Here is an 18,889-nt window from a genome sequence, read left to right as displayed (position 1 = left end):
AATGTTTAAGGTATGTTAAACTCATTTATTCAGTAATGTTGAATGTGTCTATCATTCATCCATTCAGTAATGTTTAATGTGTCTAATCATCCATCTATTCAGTAATGCTTAATGTGTCTAATCATCCATCTATTCAGTAATGCTTAATGTGTCTAATCATCCATCTATTCAGTAATGTTTAATGTGTCTAATCATCCATCTATTCAGTAATGCTTAATGTGTCTAATATCATCCATCTATTCAGTAATGTTTGATGTGTCTAATATCATCCATCTATTCAGTAATGTTTAATGTGTCTAATATCATCCATCTATTCAGTAATGCTTAATGTGTCTAATATCATCCATCTATTCAGTAATGTTTAATGTGTCTAATATCATCCATCTATTCAGTAATGCTTAATGTGTCTAATATCATCCATCTATTCAGTAATGTTTAATGTGTCTAATCATGCATCTATTCAGTAATGCTTAATGTGTCTAATCATGCATCTATTCAGTAATGTTTAATGTGTCTAATCATCCATCTATTCAGTAATGTTTGATGTGTCTAATCATCCATCTATTCAGTAATGTTTGATGTGTCTAATATCATCCATCTATTCAGTAATGTTTGATGTGTCTAATATCATCCATCTATTCAGTAATGTTTGATGTGTCTAATCATGCATCTATTCAGTAATGTGTCTAATATCATCCATCTATTCAGTAATGTTTGATGTGTCTAATCATCCATCTATTCAGTAATGTGTCTAATCATGCATCTATTCAGTAATGTTTAATGTGTCTAATCATGCATCTATTCAGTAATGTTTGATGTGTCTAATCATCCATCTATTCAGTAATGTTTGATGTGTCTAATATCATCCATCTATTCAGTAATGTTTGATGTGTCTAATATCATCCATCTATTCAGTAATGTTTGATGTGTCTAATCATGCATCTATTCAGTAATGTTTGATGTGTCTAATATCATCCATCTATTCAGTAATGCTTAATGTGTCTAATCATCCATCTATTCAGTAATGCTTGATGTGTCTAATATCATCCATCTATTCAGTAATGTTTCATGTGTCTAATATCATCCATCTATTCAGTAATGTTTCATGTGTCTAATATCATCCATCTATTCAGTAATGTTTGATGTGTCTAATATTATCCATCTATTCAGTAATGTTTGATGTGTCTAATATCATCCATCTATTCAGTAATGTTTAATGTGTCTAATATCATCCATCTATTCAGTAATGTTTAATGTGTCTAATATCATCCATCTATTCAGTAATGTTTGATGTGTCTAATATCATCCATCTATTCAGTAATGTTTAATGTGTCTAATATCATCCATCTATTCAGTAATGTTTGATGTGTCTAATCATGCATCTATTCAGTAATGTTTGATGTGTTTATATATCCATCTATTCAGTAATGTTTAATGTGTCTAATATCACCCATCTATTTAGTAATGTTTAATGTGTCTAATATCATCCATCTATTCAGTAATGTTTGATGTGTCTAATCATCCATCTATTCAGTAATGTTTGATGTGTCTAATATCATCCATCTATTCAGTAATGTTTGATGTGTCTAATATCATCCATCTATTCAGTAATGATTAATGTGTCTAATATCATCCATCTATTCAGTAATGTTTGATGTGTCTAATATCATCCATCTATTCAGTAATGTTTAATGTGTCTAATATCATCCATCTATTCAGTAATGTTTAATGTGTCTAATCATCCATCTATTCAGTAATGTTTCATGTGTCTAATATCATCCATCTATTCAGTAATGTGTCTAATATCATCCATCTATTCAGTAATGTTTCATGTGTCTAATATCATCCATCTATTCAGTAATGATTAATGTGTCTAATATCATCCATCTATTCAGTAATGTTTGATGTGTCTAATATCATCCATCTATTCAGTAATGTTTAATGTGTCTAATATCATCCATCTATTCAGTAATGTTTAATGTGTCTAATATCATCCATCTATTCAGTAATGTTTGATGTGTCTAATATCATCCATCTATTCAGTAATGTTTAATGTGTCTAATATCATTCATCTATTCAGTAATGTTTAATGTATCTAATCATCCATCTATTCAGTAATGTTTAATTAGTGTAAGATTCATTCAGTAATATGGGGGCGGGACATACCTCACCTGTGGTAAAGTGCTCACTTGATGTGCGGTCAGTCTAGGATCAGTCAGTGGACCCATTGGGCTATTTTTCGTTCCAGCCAGTGCACCATGACTGGCATATCAAAGGCCATGGTATGTACTACCCTGTCTATAAAAGATCCCTTGCTGCTAATCAAAAAGAGAAGCCCATGAAGTGGTGACAACAGGTTTCCTCTAAATATCTGTGTGGTCCTTAACCATATGCCTGATGTCATATAACCATAAATAAAATGTGTTGAGTGTCGATAAATAAACATTTCCTTCTTTCATTCAGTAATGTTTAATGAGCGTACGATTCATTCCGTAATGCTTAACGTGTGTAACATTCATTCATTCAGAATATTTAAGGTGTGTTAAACTCATTCATTCAGTAAAGTTGCAAGTGTATAATCATCCATTGATTCATTCAGTAATGTTTAATATATAAGATTAATTCAGTAATGTTTAATGTGTGTGTCACGTATGTGTCCTGTGCCGATCTGGCCTTTATTATAGATGACAGGATATCTGTCTTAATGTGGTTGTATTCTCATCTCAAGCTGTATCACTGACAGTGAATCTTCTTGAGAAGGTTAACAATACAGAGAGTCCCTTGAGCCCTTCAAGGAAACGTCCACACAAATACAGCCTAATTACCAGAATCTGGCTACCATGTTTTATTACTGCCTTCACAGGCCAGTGTCTGTTAATCAGAAAGGGACAGGATTTAGCTTAATGGTAAAGTGCTTGCCTGATGTGTGATGGTTTGCTGCTATATATATATATACTGTTTGTAGGGAAAGTGCTTATTGAACTTCTCTTGCACTTTATTTATTTATGTAACAGCTGTGGGTTTCCTCTCATTGTTTTGGCCAAGTGTCAAAAATAGCTCTTATTAGACAAATATTCCTTTTCTTTCCCAATAGTCACTGATTAAACAATGTGCTGGGGTGTCATTAAACAAACATTCCTTTTCTTTCCCAATAGTCATTGATTAAACAATGTGCTGGAGTGTCATTAAACAAACATTCCTTTCTAATCCTTTCCTTAATGAAAATTGTCAAGTAACATTCTCTATGTTGTAGTGTTGTAGTGTGTTTTTGACTATAGAACTGAGATGTTATAAAACTTGTATATCAAGAGACATGATATGTGCTGTCCTGTTTGTGGGACATTTCATATAAAATAGCCTCCTTGCTGTATATGGACAATAACCAATGCAGAAGCAGTGGGTTTCTGATCTCATTCAGTACCACAGTTACTATATATCTGAAAGCTATAAAAGGGGAATGGTGTAGCTCAGTGGTAGCCTAAAGATGGCAGGGTGTAGCTCAGTGGTAGCCTAAAGGTGGCAGGGTGTAGCTCAGTGGTAGCCTAAAGATGGCAGGATGTAGCTCAGTGGTGGCCTAAAGGTGGCAGGGTGTAGCTCGGTGGTGGCCTAAAGATGGCAGGGTGTAGCTCAGTGGTAGCCTAAAGGTGGCAGGGTGTAGCTCAGTGGTAGCCTAAAGGTGGCAGGGTATAGCTCAGTGGTAAAGGTGGCAGGGTGTAGTTCAGTAGTAAAAGTGACAGGATGTAGCTCAGTGATAAAAGTGACAGGATGTAGCTCAGTGGTAAAGGTGACAGGATGTAGCTCAGTGGTAAAGGTGACATGATGTAGCTCAGTGATAAAGGTGACAGGATGTAGCTCAGTGGTAAAGGTGACAGGATGTAGCTCAGTGATAAAGGTGACAGGATGTAGCTCAGTGGTAAAGATGGCAGGATGTAGCTCAGTGGCAAAGATGACAGGATGTAGCTCAGTGGTAAAGGTGACAGGATGTAGCTCAGTGGTAAAGGTGACATGATGTAGCTCAGTGATAAAGGTGACAGGATGTAGCTCAGTGGTAAAGGTGACAGGATGTAGCTCAGTGGTAAAGGTGACAGGATGTAGCTCAGTGGTAAAGATGACAGGATGTAGCTCAGTGGTAAAGGTGGCAGGATGTAGCTCAGTGGTAAAGGTGGCAGGATGTAGCTCAGTGGTAAAGGTGGCAGGATGTAGCTCAGTGGTAAAGGTGGCAGGATGTAGCTCAGTGGTAAAGGTGGCAGGATGTAGCTCAGTGGTAAAGATGACAGGATGTAGCTCAGTTGTAAAAGTGGCAGGATGTAGCTCAGTGGTAAAGATGACAAAATGTAGCTCAGTGGTAAAGATGACAGGATGTAGCTCAGTGGTAAAGGTGACAGGATGTAGGTCACTGATAAAGGTGGCAGGATGTAGCTCAGTAGTAAAGGTGGCAGGATGTAGATTAGTAGTAAATCTGGCAGATGTATCTCAGTGGCAAAGGTTGCAGAATATAGCTCAGTGGCAAAGGTGGTAGAATATAGCTCAGTGGCAAAGGTTGCAGAATATAGCTCAGTGGCAAAGGTGGCAGAATATAGCTCAGTGGTAAAGGTGGCACAGTGTAGTTCAGTGGTAAAGGTGGCACAGTGTAGTTCAGTGGTAAAGGTGGCACAGTGTAGTTCAGTGGTAAAGGTGGCACAGTGTATCTCAGTGGTAAAGGTGGCACAGTGTAGTTCAGTGGTAAAGGTGGCAGGACTTTGTTCAGTGGTAAAGGTGGCAGGACTTTGTTCAGTGGTAAAGGTGGCAGGACTTTGTTCAGTGGTAAAGGTGGCAGGACTTTGTTCAGTGGTAAAGGTGGCAGGACTTTGTTCAGTGGTAAAAGTAGCACAATGTAGCTTAGTGGCAAAGGTTGCAGGATGTAGCTCAGTGATAAAAGTGGCAGGATTTAGCTCAGTGGCAAAGGTGGCAGGATATACCTCAGTGGCAAAGATGGCAGGATATAGCTGTGACAAAGGTGACAGGTTATACCTCAGTGGCAAAAATGGCCTGATTTAGCTCAGTGGCAAAGATGGCAGGATATAGCTCAGTGACAATGGTGGCAGGATATACCTCTGGCAAAGGTGACAGGATTTAGCTTAGTGGCAAAGGTGGCAGGATATAGCTCAGTGGTGAAGGTGGCAGGATATAGCTCAGTGGTAAAGGTGGCAGGATATAGCTCAGTGGCGAAGATGGCAGGATATAGCGAAGGTGGCAGGATATAGCTCAGTGGTAAAGCACTTGCCTGAGGTATGAGAGGTCATGGGATCAGTAGCCTTGATGCATTCAGGTATTTTCACATCCCAGTCAGTGCCCTACTACTCGTACATCAAAGGTTGTGGTATGTACTGTCTTGTTTATGGAAAGTGTGCATTAAAAAAATCCTTTCAAGTTTGATTCTGTTCAAAAGGAGCAGCTTGTGTTACGGAATTACGTTTCCTCTTTTTTTTTATAGATGTTGAAAAAAGAAGATTGTTGAGTCACCAAAAAATACCAATTTCCTTTCAAATGATCTTGAGACTGAGAGATTGTTAAATAGACCTTTTGTTTTCTCTTTTTTTTCTTTTTTTTTCAGACGTGTGAAAGTACAGTGAAACATAAGACGGACATGGTTGGAAAACTGGAAGAAAAGACCAATCAGCTTGTTCATACCTTGAAAGAAATTGAAAAACGGTATGTGGGTTCATTAAAACACCTGCTCTGTTACCCTTCTAACAAACTGAACAACGTGAATAACTGTATAATACCATGATCAAAAGAATACTGATTTCAGTTTAAAGTTTTAAGTCTTTGCTTCATGTGAAAATTCAAAATCTCATACAGATCAAAGTTACAAATGGAAGATGCCAAAATGAGATAAATTTTTTAAAAAGCAGATCAAAGATATTAAAAACACATCACAATAATGAATAGCAGGTCAAAGTTACAAACAGCAGATTAGAGTTACAAATAACATCAAAGTCACAAACAGCAGATCAATTACAAACAGCAGAGCAAAGTTACAAACAACAGATTAGAGTTAAAAACAACAGATCAAGGTCACAAACAACAGATCGGAGTTACAAACATCAGATCAAAGTCAGAAACAATAGATCAGAGTTACAAACAGCAGATCAGAGTTACAAACAACAGATCAGAGTTACAAACAGCAGATCAAAGTCATAAACAGCAGATCAGAGTTACAAACAACAGATCAAAGTCACAAACAACAGATCAGACTTACAAACAACAGATCAGAGTTACAAACAGCAGATCAAAGTCACAAACAACAGATCAGAGTTACAAACAACAGATCAAAGTCACAAACAACAGATCAGACTTACAAACAACAGATCAGACTTACAAACAACAGATCAGAGTTAAAAACAACAGATCAAGGTCACAAACAACATATCACAGTTACAAACAGCACATCAAAGACAAAAACAATAGATCAAAGTCACAAACAACAGATCAAAGTTACAAACAACAGATCAGAGTTACAAATCACGGATAAAAGTTGTAAAACACAGGTGAGAGGCACCAGATTTTTGCAGCTTTTTATCTTATTTCAGATCTTTCTTCCCTGTTAAATAGTTTTCACAAAGTGAACTCAATTTGTGTATTGATCTAAAATGCTGATAAATGACCTGTTAAACTAACATGTATGCAGCTTTTATGCACTTTTTAGTTTTAAACGGGCATAACATCATTGATACAAAGAGTTAATCAAAGTGCAGTACTCTTTATTTATTTTATTCATTTTGTTTTTGATCGGATGGTCTGTTAAATTATTGACATCATGATTGGTTGAATAATATGTACTGTGTAATGCAAACTACTTAGTTATGTCTGGATTTTAGTAAATATCAAGAGTTACTTTATTGTTTTGAGGGGTGTAACTACCCCCTCTGCCCCCATCTCCCTCAGTTACAGCCATGGTATTGTTGTTGTGCTTGTGTTACTGTTGTATTATTTACCATTATGTTCTGTTTTCAGTGTTTAGTTTGCACATTGTAGTCATTTTGTGCGGCTATGCAGTTCACTCATTTGCATTATTTTTCTTTTGCATGTTGTGTCCCACCCATTCTTGGCCTCTGTCGCTCGCTGGTCTAGATTAAAGCAATTCGAGTCAGATAAAATAGCTGCTGAAGAAACGGCACGAAAACTTGGCCAAATAATTGCCGACAAAGATAACAAGCGGTAAGCGTTAACGTTTTTAAAATGTACCAAACGTTGTTTGAACATAATGATTTAGTCCTTACAATATCAGATGTACCTTATGTAAGGCTAGCTCTGGGTGAGCAAAACATTTCACAAAGTTATGTATAAAACTTTAAAAATTACACAATCCTAGTTCTTTTTTAACAAAATATCAATTATTTACATTAATTTATTTCACCAAATTAAAATTAAAATTTGCCAGTTCTTAAAATTCACAATTGCTGAATTTGGTGAGTGCCAGAGCTAGTCCTGCTTATGAAAACTGACCATGTCTTAATGCACCCAGACATTTATTTAGTTCTGTTATGCTTTTTGTTTTCTTAATAGATTCATTGTTCATGGCATCATTTAGTGTAATCATTCATTGCTTCAGCATACATATACATTTACCAGTTACATATTTGAACATGCACCCAGCTATAACATGTTTGTTTGCTTTGTGTGCACATGCAGGATAATTGGGTGGGGGGGGGGGGGTATTATTCTACCACAATCCATTTATATTCCCATAACTTTATACATGCCAATTTTTTTTACAATATGATAACCATCTGTTTAATTCACAGTTGATTGCTTTTATTATCTTTGACATGGGAAGTATATTTTCTGATCACATTGCCTGGACTGGATGTCAGATGGGGTTTTTTTAAAGATTGATGTTATACAAATCTAACTGAAGGAGGAAGAGACAATGAATTATAGTAATTTGACTCTTCAGTTCCTATAGGAGAATGAGCCCAGCTCACATATTTGGTATTAAACTGTGTGTTTTTGTGTTCCAAATGATGATAGAAAGCTAAGTGCAGATAGAACATGATACAGTCCTTCATGTTTGAAAATATCAGCCGAGTGATAAATTACTCTCCTCATAAGCTCCAGGTGAGTGATTTGCATTACATAGGAAGTTCTTGAGTAAAGCTTGCACATATTGACACAAGGAAATTTTGAATAGCACACATTGAACAATTACTGAAGAAATATAACTATACTTGTATGCAACCACTGGGGTTGGCTGGAGTTAAAGCAGGTTCTTTTCAAATATCCAGTTGGAGGTGTGCTGAAACCATGTTTTAGGTGGATGATAACAAATGCTTCTGAGATCAAATTAGGCTGTTCTTAGGTGCCTCCAATGTGAAGGACTGTGATAATATGTTCTGTGTGTATGTTTATTGTGTTACTATAAATGAACTGACATGTGTTTCTGTGTTCAGGGTGATGCTGTAAACTGACCTGCAGATAGAGGGTGATGGTGTATGTGTGTGTGTGAGTGTGTATGTGTAGTGTTACCAGTTGTGTTTATGTGTCCAGGGCAATGTTAAAAACTGACCTGCAGATAGAGCATCATGGTGTATGTGTGTATGTGAGTGTATATGTGTAGTGTGACTATGATTGACCTGTGTGTTTGTGTGTCCATGGCGATGTAGGAACCTGATCTGCAGATAGAGTGATGGTGTATGTGTGTGCGAGTGTGTATATGTGTAGTGTTACTATGATTGACCTGTGTGTTTGTGTGTCCAGGGCAATGCTGAAAGCTGACCTGCAGATAGAGCATGATGGTGTATGTATGTGTGAGTGTATATGTGTAGTGTGACTATGATTGACCTGTGTGTTTGTGTGTCCAGGGCAATGCTGAAAGCTGACCTGCAGGTAGAGCATGATGGTGTATGTATGTGTGAGTGTATATGTGTAGTGTGACTATGATTGACCTGCGTGTTTATGTGTCCAGGGCGATGTAGGAACCTGACCTGCAGATAGAGTGATGGTGTATGTGTGTGTGAGTGTGTATATGTGCAGTGTTACTATGATTGACCTGTGTGTTTGTGTGTCCAAGGTGATGCTGAAAGCTGACCTGCAGATAGAGCGTGATGGTGTGTGTGTGTGTGTGTGTGTGTGTGTGTGGTATTACTATGATTGACCTGCGTGTTTCTGTGTGCAGGGCGATGCTGGAAACTGACCTGCAGATAGAGCGTGATGGTGTATGTGTGTGTGAGTGTGTGTGTGAGTGTGTGTGTAGTGATAAAATGATTGACCTGCATGTTTATGTGTCCAGTGCGATGCAGGAACCTGACCTGCAGATAGAGTGTCACGGTGTGTGTGTATGTGAGTGTATATGTATTATGTGACTATGATTGACCTGTGTGTTTCTTGACCAGGGCGATGCAGGAAACTTGACTGCAGATAGAGCGTCATGGTGTGTGTGTGTGAGTGTATATGAAGAGTTCAGGCGCAAAATGCGATATGAACCTTTTTTTTTTTTTTAATTAAAGCCATTATTGTATGTCGGTAAGGGCTTATCGTAGGCCTGCTGATTTTCTGCAAAACGTGATTGATCCTTATGAAATTGTATTGGGTAAATCCAGGTGGTTTTTTTTTATAAAAATGCGATATATGCCATTTAAAAAAGTCACTTTTACTAAAAATGAAAAATGGATATATCACGTTTTGCTCCTAAACTCTTCATATGTATAGTGTTACTATGATTGACCTGTTGTGTTTCTGTGTCCAGGGCGATGCTGGAAACAGACCTGCAGATTGAGCGCGAGTGGAGGACGACGCTACAAAAGGGTTTGGAGGAAGAGAAGCTCAGAGGAAGTGAGATCCTCATGGAACTGCAGCAAGCCAAGGAACTTCAGAAGGTTCTCACTCATGTTTATAACTTCACTTTATGTGTCCACTTTATACCTCCAGTTTATATATCCACTTTATGTATCCACTTTATACCTCCAGTTTATATATCCACTTTATGTATCCATTCTATATCTCCACTTTATGTATCTACTCAATATTTCCACTTTGTGTATCCACTTTATATCTCCACTTTATGTATCCACTCTATAACTCCACTTTATGTATCCACTTTATGTATCCACTCTATATCTCCACTTTATGTATCCACTTTATATCTCCACTTTATGTATCCACTTTATGTATCCACTCTATATCTCCACTTTATGTATCCACTTTATATCTCCACTTAAGTATCAATTTTATGTATCCATACTATATTTCCACTTTATGTATCCACTTTATATATCCAGTTTATGCATCCACTTTATGTATCCACTCTATAACTCCACTTTATGTATCCACTTTATATCTCCACTTTATGTATCCACTCTATAACTCCACTTTATGTATCCACTTTATGTATTCACTCCATAACTCCACTTTATGTATCCACTTTATGTATCTACTCAATAACTCCACTTTATGTATCCACTCTATAACTCCACTTTATGTATCCACTCTATAACTCCACTTTATGTATCCACTCTATAACTCCACTTTATGTATCCACTCTATATCTCCACTTTATGTATTCACTTTATACATCCACTCTATGTATTCACTTTATGTATCCACTCTATAACTCCACTTTATGTATCCACTTTATGTATCCACTCCATAACTCCACTTTATGTATCCACTTCATGTATCTACTCAATAACTCCACTTTATGTATCCACTCTATAACTCCACTTTATGTATCCACTTTATGTATCCACTTCATGTATCTACTCAATAACTCCACTTCATGTATCTACTCAATAACTCCACTTTATGTATCCACTCTATAACTCCACTTTATGTATCCACTTTATGTATCCACTCTATAACTCCACTTTATGTATCCACTCTATAACTCCACTTTATGTATCCACTCTATATCTCCACTTTATGTATTCACTTTATACATCCACTCTATGTATTCACTTTATGTATCCACTCTATAACTCCACTTTATGTATCCACTCTATAACTCCACTTTATGTATCCACTCTATAACTCCACTTTATGTATCCACTCTATAACTCCACTTCATGTATCCACTCTATAACTCCACTTTATGTATCCACTTTATGTATCCACTCTATATCTCCACTTTATGTATCCACTTGATATCTCCACTTTATGTATTCACTTTATACATCCACTTTATATCTCCACTTTAAGTATCAATTTTATGTATCCATACTATATTTCCACTTTATGTATCCACTTTATATATCCAGTTTATGCATCCACTTTATGTATCCACTCTATAACTCCACTTTATGTATCCACTTTATGTATCCACTTTATATCTCCACTTTATGTATCCACTTTATGTATCCACTCTATAACTCCACTTTATGTATCCACTCCATAACCCCACTTTATGTATCTACTCTATAACTCCACTTTATGTATCCACTTTATGTATCCTCTATATAACTCCACTTTATGTATCCACTGTATAACTCCACTTTATGTATCCACTCTATAACTCCACTTTATGCATCCACTTTATGTATCCACTGTATAACTCCACTTTATGTATTCACTTTATACATCCACTTTATGTATCCACTCTATAACTCCACTTTATGTATCCACTTTATGCATCCACTTTATGCATTCACTTTATGTATCCACTCTATAACTGCACTTAATGTATCCACTTTATATCTCTACTTTGTGTATCCAATATCTCCACTCTGTGTATCCACTTTATATCTCCACTTTATGTATCCAGTTTATACATGTACCTCTAGTTTAAGTATCCACTATATATACCTCCAGTTCATATGTCCATTTTGTGCCTCCAATTATGTATCCACTTCATACCTCCAATTTATGTATCCCATTTTTATATTCAATTTATACTGCCAGTTTATATCTCCACTTTTAACTCCTGCAGTTAAGAAAATGTCCACATCAACATGCTATGGAAAAAGAATCAAATACCATGGCAAAAATGTGCTGCAGAGAATTAAAAAAATTCGTCGGATGTCTACATGGCTGTGGACAATTGCATGTATCCACTTTATAACTCCACTTTATATACCTTTAAGTTATGTATTCTGTTTATATCTCCACTTTATACCTCTAGTTTATGTATCCAATTTATATCTCCAGTTTATGTACCAAGTTTATACCTCCAATTCATGTTTCCATTCTGTATCTCTAGTTTACATATCCACTTTATGTACAGCTTGTTATTTTCTACTAAAACAGTTCAGGTGCTTTGTTTATGATAAAAAAAACTTTAAAAACAGTTTTTCATCACAAACAAAGCACCTGGACAGGTAGGGACACACAAGTTTCCCTCTCTGCAGGAAGTGCAGGCCTATGTCAATCTGGGAAGGGGTGGAGTGGTATTATTTTTATCATACATTGTGGATTTAAAGTTATGATTTCAATTTAATTTGCAGAGTTATAACGAGTTGACACGGAAACATGAATTGTTAAATCGCACATGTCAGGAACAAGAAGAGGCACTGGCAGAACTGGGGTCACATCTTAGTGAGTAAGTATTATAAGTAGAAACCACATCTTAGTGAGTATTATAAGTAGAAACCATATCTTAGTGAGTATTATAAGTAGAAACCATATCTTAGTGAGTATTATAAGTAGAAACAATATCTTAGTGAGTATTATAAGTAGAAACCACATCTTAGTGAGTATTATAAGTAGAAACCATATCTTCGTGAGTGAGTATTATAAGTAGAAACTCCATCTTAGTGAGTGAGCATTATCAGTAGAAACCACATATTAGTGAGTGAGTATTATAAGTGAAAACCACAAACCACATCTTACTGAATGAGTATTACAAGTAGAAACCACAAACCACATCTTAGTGAGTGAGTATTATAAGTAGAAACCACATCTTAGTGAGTGAGTATTATAAGTAGAAACCACATCTTAGTGAGTATTATAAGCAGAAACCACATCTAAGTGAGTATTATAAATAGAAACCACATCATAGTGAGTGAGTATTATAAGAAGAAACCATATCTTAGTGAGTGAGTATTATAAATAGAAACCACATCTTAGTGAGTGAGTATTATAAGAAGAAACCATATCTTAGTGTATATATATAAGTAGAAATCACAAACTGTATCTTAGTGAGTGAGTATTATGACTAAAAACCACATCTTAGTGAGTATTATAAGTAGAAACCACATCTTAGTGAGTGAGTATTATAAGTAGAAACCACATCTTAGTGAGTATTATAAGTAGAAACCACATCATAGTGAGCGAGTATTATAAGAAGAAACCATATCTTAGTGAGTGAGTATTATAAATAGAAACCACATCTTAGTGAGTGAGTATTATAAGAAGAAACCATATCTTAGTGTATATATATAAGTAGAAATCACAAACTGTATCTTAGTGAGCGAGTATTATCACTAAAAACCACATCTTAGTGAGTGAGTATTATAAGTAGAAATCACATCAGACTTTATAATGTCATTACATAAACATTTGATAAGAATGGGTCGTTGTGTCAGTAGTCATGGTCCTGGTGTGTGTGTCACAAAGTGCATCAAACAGCAGAAAAAGCAGGTTGCTGCACACGTTTCTGGGCCTGATAGACAAGGCTCTCTTAAACAACAGGGGGCGGGATTTGGCTAGTCGGTTGAGTTCTCACTTGAGGTGCTTGCGTTGCAGGATCGAACCACCTCGGTGGATCCATTCAACTGATTGGGTTTCTTCTTGTTCCAACCAGTGCACCACAACCAGACAAAGGCCATGGTATGTGATATCCTGTCTATGGGATGGTGCATATGAAAGATCCCTTGCTGCTAATCGAAAAGAGTAGCCCATGAAGTGGGGATAGCAGGTTTCCTCCCTCAATATCTGTGTGGTCCTTAGCCATATGTCTGACGCCATATAACTGTAAATAAAATGTTTTGTGTGTATCGTTAAATAAAACATTTCCTTCCTTTCTTCCTTAAACAACATCACATCGTCCTTGCAAAAGTCTTTCTGCATTGCACTGTGAGATGACAAAGTTGTGAGAGATTGGTGAATTAGTGCCCTGGTGTTCACTGAGGGTGTTGTTAATATTTTCTTAAAAGTACTGTTGGAACCAAATTCTATTTTTTATCTGCAATTCTAGATTTCATTTACCTTTGAGTCTCTTTTTGTTTTCTTTGAGGGGGATAAGTTTAGTGTAATTTTGGTGAGTGTACAAATAGTTGACTATGACCTACAGTGTGTTATTTGCTGTGTGTGTGATTCAGCTCCAAGCTGAAGGTCGAGGACATGAGGGAGGCCAGTATACAGCTGAAGGAAGCTCAGTGGGAGAGTGACGAGGCCACCAAGTGCTGCAAGCAGTGTAACAAAGACTTCTCCATAGCCAGAAGAAAGGTGAGCACTATCGTTCGCTAATTATCAGATATTGTCCTACTCTTCACATTTTCCTCCTAACAGCTGGTGAGTGAGGTGCAGATATTGTCCTACTCTTCACATTTTACTACAGTAATGCTAATTATAGGATATTAAATGAGCTTTCATTTCGTATCATGTTTATGTCCCAAGTGAAATAATTTTCAGTTGTCACGAGCTTTAGAGAGTGACAATGAAAATTATTTCATGAGGGACATAAACATGATACGAAATGATAGCGAGTTTAATATCCTATTTATTACCCCTAATCGATCTTAATTTATATCACTCATCTCATTTCATTGACATTCCTGTAAGGTTGTAGTATGCCAATTGATGACGTCATCGTGTGATGTCAAATGTGTTACATAACTCTTGTGATTCTAGTGGGATGTATCACTTTGATATGTACCAAGATATTTTTAACCATATGGGTAATAATTATCGTTTCCTCCTAACAGTTGGGGGGGAGGGGTGTGTGTGTGTGAGGTGCAGATATTGTTCTACTCTTCACAGTTACCGGTAGGTTATACCTCTTATGATTTACAGTGTGGCATTTTTAAATTATGTTTGTTTGTAGTTCCAGGGACACTATTTCAAAATGTTTTGGTAACGGAGAGTTGGTTCACATTATTTTTACCTAGGAAACCAATTGTTCAGTTACATTAATTATATTTGGTAATCCAATCAGTTGTTTTAAATTTCAATTAATCTCTGCGCATGTATGCTGAGGTTTTGTTATTGTTCAGTACCACTTTCATCAAATATAGAGTTGCTGACACAAGCACAACATTCTTATTTCAGCACCACTGTCGGTTCTGTGGAGGTATTTTCTGTAACGAGTGTTCAGACAACAAAATGCCACTGGCATCGTCATCAAAGCCTGAGCGAGTCTGTGATAACTGCCACACCTTGTTACTCAATCGGTATTCAGCGACGTAATGACAGCATCGCTTGGTGCTGAACAGTTCACGCTGTAGTTTTATAACGCTCGACAAGATGACTGCAGATTGAAAAGTACACAAGATTGGCAACTATTCATATAGAAAATATTTTGTGAAAAAAAACCTAAAAATATCACAAAGTGTATTTTAGTGTGATTCTAAACTACTGCACCGATTCGCATGGAATTTGACAGTCCACAATCATAACCACAATGCCAACTGGGATATCTACGGAAATGAATGCCCAATCAATTAAAGATTAGTTCTGAAAACAGTCAGTTTGAACATTGATTGATTGTATGATACACTTTGATATTTTATCATTGTCAGTATGGTTCCAGTTATATTGCTGACTAGTGATGTAAAAAAAAAACATGTTGGTATTTTATATCAAGTGTGTGTGCATCATATTGTTGACCAGTGATGTAATAAACTTTATCTTTGTTTTTAATATAATGCTGAATTTGCTGAACATCATATTACAGACTCTGAGTTTGGTACCTATTATGATTTGCTAATAATTGTGTAACATACTTTGGAATTTTATAATGCTAGATGTGGTTCCAATCAAATTGCTCACCAATAGTGTAATAAACTCTGGTGTTTTATTATACTCAGTGTGTAATAACTTTGCTATTGTATGATGCTGAGTGTGGTACCTATCATAGTTGATATCATTAGTACAAGATTGTGATGGATAGGCTGTTAACAGATACAGATTATGAGATACATATGCTAGCTGACAAGATACAGGACTAAACTCTCACTGACTGAGGATGCAGAGACATGTACCATTAGTGAGTTCTGTGCTTGCAGCATGCATATGTTTGTGTTCAGTGAACATGCATGTAACACATGATCAGATAACAGTTGAAATGATCCTGTATTGTTATACTTCGCGAATCATCATATTTTTAAATTTGAAGATATGGGGTTAGATATGCAAATATTAGCTGGCTTAACCAGGTGTTTAGATAATGTTTCAAAATCAGACATTAGATCAAATAGCAACTGAAGAGATTCGTTGAAACTTGATTAAGAATAACCAAAGGTATCAAATACAAATTTTATATATTTACTTTTTTTAAAGAAAAACAAAAATTCAAAAACAAAAAGTTTTGAGAACCCATCATTAGTTTAATCATGATTTTAACAGATAGGATCAGATTTCTGATGTGACCATTAGTAGTAAGTATTGTAGAAATACTGAGAATTGTGTGTTTAATTTCTTGCGTGGAAGTACTGTAAACCTGCATGCCATTCAGATGTTAAAATTAGTGGGCTAGCTAGGTTACTCATGAATATTCATCCCAGTCAACTACGAGGTCTGGGTTTTGTCCTCCGATATACAGTAGTGATCAAAGTGAGATCACAGGCTTGATAAGTAACAATTTGTCTGTGGACCAGGTTACTGGCTTAAATCAATCCACTAAACATGAGTTCCACCACTCCAGGGGCAGATGCATGCTTTTTCTAGGGAGGGTGTGCAAATTAAAATACTGGCACGTACAGTATTCCACAGTACACTAGCTATACTATATATATTTAAATATATATATATATATATATATATTATTATGATTATTTTTATAACGACAACACGCGCTCACTGATTTATTAATCTTCGGCCTATACTATATATACTCAAGGGAAAAAATTCTTGTGCATCAAATAAAATGCTTTAAACAAAAAGAAGTTTGTTTTGTTTGAAGACACCACTAGAGCACATTGATTTATTAATCATCAGCTACTGGATGTCAAACATTTTTTTTTTTTCATATACATGTAGTCTTAGAGAGGAAACTCGCTACATTTTTCAATTGGTAGCAAGGGATCTTTTATATGCACCATCCCACAGACAGGATAGCACATACCGCAGCCTTTGATATATCAGTCGTGGTGCACTGGCTGGAATGAGAAATAGCCCAATAGGTCCACACATCAAGTGAGTGCTTTATCACTGAGCTATGTCCTTTCCCAAAAAAAATGGTCTCGAGCCTTTTGTAAAATTTGTAAATGGTTGATATTTGTGACTCATGTGGACACACCATAATTTTGCAAATGGTTTCGGAAGTTTTTACAAAGATAATTTATTTAGATTTAACTTTTTCTTTGTTACCATTCAATAATTCATTTGTACTTATGTTTGTGCTTCTATCCAATTAGGGTTCAAGCATGCTATTCTAGGCCCACCACTGAGCTATCTGTGCTGTCTGTCCAGGACAGAGAGTTAGTAGTAAGTGAGAGAGAGAGGAGAAGGATGTAGTGGCCCCTTAAACTCACTTTGGGTGGGAGCTGGTATCGGGATGTGAACCCAGTACCTACCAGCCTTAAGTCTGGTGGCTTAACCACTAAGCCACCGAGGCTGGTTAATTACGATTAAACATATACTTGGTACAATACGTACTTGGTACAATACGTACTTGGTACAATACGTACTTGGTACAATACGTACTTGGTACAATACATACTTGGTACAATATGTGCACTGGAACCTTTTTCCATGACTATATATTCCCGAAAAAAAACATCCTGATGATGAAGAAATAAATTCATTATATTTATTTTAGGGGAAGAGGCGTGCACCTCTCCAGCATTCCCCTTAACCACATTGCCACCGAGGCTGGTTCATTTACATTAAACATATACTTTGTGTAATACATGCACTGGAACCTTTTTTCATGACTATATTCCCCCCCCCCCCCCCCCCCCCCCCCCCCAAAATCCTGATGATGAAGAAATAAATTCATTATATTTATTTTTGGGGAGGAGGCGTGCATTTCCCTTGGATGGCCGCCTACACTGATTCCACACTTATTGATAAAGATTAACAAACTGAATGCTGATGTCTTTCATTACTTAAAATGCCATTCTGCACCTGTGGCTTGTTTTCTCAATGGTCAGGACGTAATCCATTTCCCCTGATTAATGCTGAGATACTGTCTTGCGTTGTATTGTTATCATCATGTGGGAAGGGGTTGGGGGGGGGGGGGGGGAGCCGGATGACCGATTGTCCTCAATGGATTCAGATTTCTCCCATCCCAAAAAGTGCCCCTACTACTGGTCAAGATTCACTGCTGTACTTTTTTTTTTACCCCCACTTTTTTTGCTTTTTGCTTTTGTGCGAGTAGCCTTTGTAATAGAATTTGACACCCAATAGCCGATATAGTTAAACATTCATTCATTTGTAATAGAAATGGATTTTTCTCGATTCACGAATTTAAAATTTATTCATCAACACACATTACAATGTGTAACTAGAGGACAAGTGTAGAAATAGCCATATGTTAGATGTCAAATAGCCATAGTTTAAACATTCCTTTCCTTTCCTCCTGTGGGTTTCATTGCTTTGTACTTAAAATGTCCTGCATTACCAAACTGTGGATCCATAAACACAATTTGGTTTTGTGCAACATCCTACTAAGGAAGCCAAGTTATTATTTTTATCGTTATTAAATAACATATGACTACCACTTCTAGCAGTTCTATAGTAGAAAATAAAAGAGCATAGAAAAAGACAAATGGAGAATGAGCACAATGCTATGTTACTGTTTATAATAAGCAGTTGT

General features: G+C 36.4%; 1 protein-coding gene across 3 annotated transcripts in view; it reads left to right on the top strand.

Annotated features, from left to right (window-relative positions):
* The window catches only part of LOC121378813 (RUN and FYVE domain-containing protein 2-like), a 74,235-nt gene extending 57,223 nt beyond the window's left edge, over window positions 1–17,012 (top strand). The window contains exons 11-16 of one of the 3 annotated variants that reach the window (XM_041507138.1): window positions 5,594–5,691; window positions 7,114–7,200; window positions 9,728–9,857; window positions 12,417–12,511; window positions 14,232–14,358; window positions 15,181–17,012. In XM_041507138.1, the coding sequence (XP_041363072.1) occupies window positions 5,594–5,691; window positions 7,114–7,200; window positions 9,728–9,857; window positions 12,417–12,511; window positions 14,232–14,358; window positions 15,181–15,318 (675 nt within the window). In that variant the 3' untranslated portion in view covers window positions 15,319–17,012. Of the gene's footprint in view, window positions 1–5,593; window positions 5,692–7,113; window positions 7,201–9,157; window positions 9,702–9,727; window positions 9,858–12,416; window positions 12,512–14,231; window positions 14,359–15,180 lie in introns of those variants that run through there. The other 2 variants (XM_041507140.1, XM_041507141.1) reach the window with 2 other exon arrangements.
* The last annotated feature ends 1,877 nt before the right edge of the window (window positions 17,013–18,889 follow it).

Source organism: Gigantopelta aegis, chromosome 8 (genome assembly GCF_016097555.1).
Source record: "Gigantopelta aegis isolate Gae_Host chromosome 8, Gae_host_genome, whole genome shotgun sequence".
Taxonomy (NCBI): domain Eukaryota; kingdom Metazoa; phylum Mollusca; class Gastropoda; order Neomphalida; family Peltospiridae; genus Gigantopelta; species Gigantopelta aegis.
This window is presented reverse-complemented; position numbering and strand designations above follow the sequence as displayed.